The following is a 6,052-nucleotide window of genomic DNA, read 5'->3' on the forward strand; positions in this document are numbered from 1 at the left end:
ATTCATTCAAGTTTCTTCATGATTCATATTTAGAATCTATAATGCCTTCCCATAAATCTTTAACCCCTAATCATCCTTCTTAATCCTCTTTTATATATGTTTTCCCATCTAATCCATGCTATTTTCCTTCACTCTCAACCCATCCGAACAAAAAAAAAATTCAAAGCTTTTCCTAATTGTCTTACAAACAATACATCTTAACGAAAGGGATGACATAAAAAGTAATGCAAACAATAACATATTTGGTAGATACAGATGATGGGAGAGAAAAATTTGTGGAGGTTTTTGAAGTTTCGGAAGCCATGGTCACACAGCTCTGGATACATGTAAACAGATGAAAGAAAGAAATTTATTATATGGAAAAGAGAACCGGAGAAGGGTTTATATACAACATGATGCAAAATATATTTGTTCATAATACGTATCCATGCATAATATAGATTCATAAAATATATAATCCATAAAATAAAGAAAGTAATACTCAATTTTAAACAATCCAGTCAAAAGGGATGACCAAAACTAGCTTGATCACAAATTATGATTACTATAAAAAAAAAAAGAAAAATGGTTCCTAGGTTAGAAAATAAAAGTAAAAGATAAAGCAAGCGAGAAGAAAGGAGAAACATAGATTAGTTTCCTAGGTTAGGAAATAAAGGTAAAAGAATGGTGTAAACCACTATGTTTGTTGGACTCAGTTATTTACATTGAGACAATAAAATAAAAAGAAAAAATAAAAAATGGGAATGAAGCACACACACACTGTTTTTTCTCTCTATCTCTCACACTACACGGACCTCCCTTCGTACCTTTGACAGGCGGCGCCACTACCACAAAGTCGTAGAAAAAGTCTCACCCTCTTACCTTCTTCCACTTGTCACCACACTCTCTTGCTGTAAAAGAACTCATGCATTTCTCTCTCTCATCCACAAATACTCCAACTAAAAACAAGGGCTACTAGCCCTTAATTTTCACTACCACCCTTCTTTTAAATATTAACTCACTTCCTCCTCTAATCTATCTCTCTCTGTCTTTTTCTCTTCTCTCCCTCCTTTTTTTTTTCTTTTTTTTTTTTTAACATTCTCAAGTTTCAACCCAACCACTCTTGGAATTTTATGGCTCTGATATTGGATCAACAATCAAACTTCAAGCACTTTTGTAAGATTTGCAAGAAAGGTTTTGGTTGTGGAAGAGCTTTGGGAGGACACATGAGGGCTCATGGCATAGGAGATGAAGGTGGTCAAATGGATGATGACGATCAAGCTAGTGATTGGGAAGATAGGTTGGGTGGGAATGTTCCACCAAGCAACAAACGCATGTACGCTTTGAGAACAAACCCTAATAGGCTAAAGAGTTGTAGGGTATGTGAGAATTGTGGCAAGGAGTTTTTGTCGTGGAAATCTTTCCTTGAACATGGAAAATGCACCTCCGAGGATGCCGACTCCTTTGTCTCCTCTCCGGGTTCCGACGCCGATGACGGTGGCATCGCTGGTGGCGACCGAAGAGGATGTGGATGGTCCAAAAGAAAAAGGTCTTTGAGAACTAAGGTTGGTAGCTTCAATTACAATTGCCCATCCAGCGAGGAAGAAGACCTAGCAAATTGTTTAATAATGTTGTCAAATGGCACTGTAGATCCTCTCGCGCCCGAGCCCGAAGAATCCTGTGCATCCGCTAGCAAGGAGGAAGAACAACGGCGAAATCCCATGAATTTCATTGCACCATTGTCGTACAAAGTTAATAATAACAACAACAACAACAGCAATATTCACAACATGAACAACCTCGTTGACAACAAAGCCAAAGGGATTGCCAAGGGTTTGTTCGAATGCAAAGCATGCAAGAAGGTTTTCAATTCACATCAAGCGTTGGGTGGCCATAGAGCAAGCCACAAAAAGGTTAAGGGTTGTTTTGCTGCAAGACTAGACAACCTTGACGACAATCTCATCACCGACGATGATGTAATCACACACGAAGAACTCTTCCCCACAAAATCAAACTCCACCCTCCAATTCGAACATGGATCGAACCCCACGTTGCCCTCATCCTCCTCCTCCAAGAGAAAATCCAAAGTTCATGAATGTTCGATTTGCCATAGGAGTTTCTCTTCGGGACAAGCTCTTGGGGGACACAAAAGGTGTCATTGGATCACATCAAATGCACCCGACACCTCGACGTTAACGAGATTTCAACAGTTTCACGATCACTTGGATCAAATACCCAAGTTTGACACCTCTTCCGAGCCTCTTGATCTCAAATTAGACCTTAACCTTCCTGCACCTTCGAATGACCTTGCAAGAAGGAATGTTTCTACAGAAATTTACTTGCAGCCTTGGGTTACATCAAAGGATGTTAAAGATGATAACAATAGCCAATGTCAAAGTCTTCATCACAATAACAACAATGTTGACATTGACAACAACAATGACGAAGACAAAAACACAAATAACCCAATGCAAAATGTGGATAATGAGACTGATAATAAGATCAAGTTGGCCAAACTAAGTGAGCTAAAAGACATGACCGTTGGAGGCACTTCTTCACCATGGTTGCAGGTCGGAATCGGTTCGGCTGCCACTGACGTCACAACTGATAACTCCTGACTTATCACAAAAACCATTTTGATAATATAACTAAAGTGTGTTTGGATTTAAGTTAAAAAAATTTAAACTATTTTTCAAATTTTTTTAGCCTAATCACAACATGTTTATACCTATAATTTTGTTTTCAATTGAGTTTAACTCAACTTGATTTTTTTAACTACATTTTAAACACACTTTAAAGTTATATTTTCATCCTTATTTCATAATCACCCAAAATGTAAGTAATTTAACCATGACTATCACTTAAAATCATTAGTTTATCATACAAATATATATATTCATATACATACATACATATTTAACTTGCCATTTTTTATATCTTTTGTAAAGTTTATTTTTCATATCAAGTAATTACTCTGAATAAAGTAAATTAAAAGATTGATATTTACAAAGCATCTTGTTCATTTTATGTTTGCCTGTTTCTCAAACAATTTTTTATTATTGGTTCACCCTTGGCTTTAATAAAGATATTATTTTATTAGCATTATTTAGAGTAAAGAAATAAAGTGATTGTGTATCATCAATCATTATGTTTTTCCTATCCAGAGTTGTCTCATCCTCGAGTATGTTCGGTCGTGCGTTTTCAGTGATACAATTTTTGAAAGGATTATATATTTTATTCATATAACTATTATGCAACTATTTATATTATTATTTTAGCTTTAAATTTTATTTATATTTAGTGTTATATCTGAATATAATATTTTTTATTGATAAAGTACCATCTTCCTTTTTCTAATTTCGAGGTTGTATTATTGCATTACTTTTTTTAAATTATTTTTCTTTTAGAAACAGTTTCCTGTTTATGAACCTGAAAAAAATAATAATAGCCACAGTTTCAGTCAATAAAATTTATAAAAAAAAAAGAACTAAATGAAGATAATTTAGAGAAGAAAATGTTAAGCAGATTAATAAGTTACGTGTAATTCTTTAAAAAAAATGATTCAGAATAGTTGAAGAAATATGTATGAAAAAATTTAATATAGATAAATAAATTCTAAAAATTAAATATGACAATATACAATAATATTAAAATGAATAACATAAGTTTACAATTTTTTTTTATATATATCTTTAGTGACAGTTCCAGGGTCCTGAGATTTGCGGTGCTAAGCTTTTCGTGGTTTGGGAGTTGTGTGCGTGTGAAGTTAGTTTTTGCTTTTCTTATATATCAAGGGCTTAACGGTTCCTGCTCCGTCTAGGCAGCAGGTGTGCATGCTACCTGTTTGTTCTTTTGTTTCTTTGGCTTCTTACAGGTATATTTCTTTCATGGGTCCAGCGTCTCGTGGTTTTGAGATTCCTTGGGGTTGTGTTCAACAACATGTTTCGTTGGTCCCTATTAATAAAGAACCTTTGCCTGATTGCTCCATAATGAATGTAGCATACCTCTCCCAGATGCCATTTTCTTTTATTAAAGGAGACACAATCTCTATTCAGATTGCTGGGCTGGAAAAAATTAAAAATTGTCTCCTAGGAAGATCATTTACGAAAGGGTATAAACCTCTCACAGACTATATCTTCGTAAAAAACTAGAAACAGCTTGGAAATCTTTGGGTTTTTGGCCTGTTATTCCCCTTGGTAAAGGGTTATACAAATTTGCCTTCAATGTTGTGTTTGAATTTATGACCTTCTCTGGAGTGTATTTTCTACTGCAGGCTGTCTTTTCTATTGCAAAAGGTATCAGTACCGTTATTCTCTTGGAACTATCAATCAGATTTTGATCGAAAGAACAAATTATGAGAAGTTTTGTGGTTGACATGGAGTATGAAAAGCTTCCAACCTTTTGTTCTTGTTGAAAGATGATAGGTCATTCAATTCATAATTGTGTAAGGCTTGAAACTGAGGTTCCCAAAGCAGGTATATTTTCCCAAGGAGCGGATGAAAGAACTCAGGACACTAACAAAATATTAGCCATATTCAGGTTAATTTTCCTGTTGTTGGAGCTGCTAAAGATTATATGATTGAAAATCATAATAAGATTATTCTGAATGATGATTTTAGAGGATAGTATTGATAATGTGCATTATAACTGGCAAAATGAACTGTATCAATGAGGTGCAGATTTTGAAATAATTTCTCCAGTTATATGTTGTGGGAAAGATAAGGATATTCCTGGACCTAAACTAAACATATTTCAATGGATTTGTTGCTAAGAAGTTGGAAATTGATAACTTTTGAAGTTTCCAACAGTTGTAGTAAGTTACATAATGTTAAGAGTCTGAAATTGCATAAAATAATAGCTGCTGAAATTTATAGCCCTACTTCTGTCTGTCACTTTGTCTTAATTAGCTGCTAAAGTTATTATTGTTTATAAGTTTTGGTTGGATAAGATTTTAGAGGATGAGGATTCTTTGAATGAATAACAGCAAATGGAGGAAGATTTTCTGGGAGTGTTGTTCGGTTTGGGAAGTCTTTTCATATTTTTTGTCTTTTTTTTCTTTCTTTCAGTGATTTTTCCATAAGACCACATGTGCTTGATTGTGTTTAGATCAGATGTGAAATTAGACCGCTACAAAAGTTTTATATAAAAAGGCTTGCAAATTAATATAATAATATATATTATCTCTTTCAAAATTGCCAGTCTTCCTAAAACTCCCAGACAACCTACCTTTGTCTTCAATCCACCGAGAAGTTTACGCCGTAATACTTGTTTGTTTTCCAAATTAAAATTCCACTTTCATTAGAACGTTTATTGTAGTAAGAAAATATTGTAAGAGACTTTTTATTGCTCAAATAAATTTGAGCAAAACAAATAGAACTTCACACCTTTAGTTAACTATTTGAGATCGATTTTCAATATAATAGGGATTACTTTTAAAATATTATAGATGTTAAAATTATAATTTATATAAATAAGATCAAAATTAGAGTTCTTATAACTCATAATTTCAAAAGATTTTCATAAATGAACGAAGAAGAACATTTTTGGAATGTGGAGGTGGAGGAAGAAAGAAACATGGAGAGGTGCAGGGAGCAACCCTCTTATCATTGGCATGCCTATGAAAAAGGCTGCACCGCCATATCTTTCTTTTTGCACTCCTCTAAAATTGTTTTCCCATTTTACCTTATTTTACAGTATAATCCAGAATTTAAAATTTACTCCTAAATTGTAAAATTTAAAATTATAATAAAGTTGAAAAATCCAAAACAAACAATAATTTAAATATAATAACTGAGATGTCGTTTAATAAAATTCGTTATCTTTCTAAACACATGGAACAATAAAATACCAAGATCGAATTGAGGTTAAGGGGATGAAAACGGTGCGAATGCTCCTGTTTTGGACTCAACCTGGTTAAACATTAAGATAGAAATTAAACCAATGAAATGGACTTTAAAAAAGAAAAAACAAATGATTCAGATAAAAGAGATTTGCATTTTTTTTCTCCAAGTGTCATTATATTAAAAGCTTTTTAGTTATTTTCTCATTTTTTAAAACAAATATTTTAGCTTTA

The 6,052-nt window shown here is 33.4% G+C and overlaps 1 protein-coding gene and 1 long non-coding RNA gene across 2 annotated transcripts; both read left to right on the top strand.

The window, feature by feature from the left end:
- Window positions 1-590: 590 nt before the first annotated feature.
- LOC124831706 (zinc finger protein ZAT9-like) lies at window positions 591-2,597 on the top strand. The gene has a single exon (XM_047305781.2). The coding sequence runs from the start codon at window positions 1,113-1,115 to the stop codon at window positions 2,595-2,597; it is 1,485 nt and encodes a 494-aa protein (XP_047161737.2). The 5' UTR covers window positions 591-1,112.
- A 1,095-nt stretch (window positions 2,598-3,692) lies between these two features.
- On the top strand, window positions 3,693-4,597 carry LOC148190959 (uncharacterized). Its single transcript, XR_015783098.1, has 2 exons — window positions 3,693-3,853; window positions 4,253-4,597. It is a non-coding gene; the product is annotated as an uncharacterized LOC148190959 (long non-coding RNA).
- The last annotated feature ends 1,455 nt before the right edge of the window (window positions 4,598-6,052 follow it).

Source organism: Vigna umbellata, chromosome 11, assembly GCF_029865625.1.
Source record: "Vigna umbellata cultivar VRB3 chromosome 11, Vumbellata_1.0, whole genome shotgun sequence".
Lineage (NCBI taxonomy): Eukaryota > Viridiplantae > Streptophyta > Magnoliopsida > Fabales > Fabaceae > Vigna > Vigna umbellata.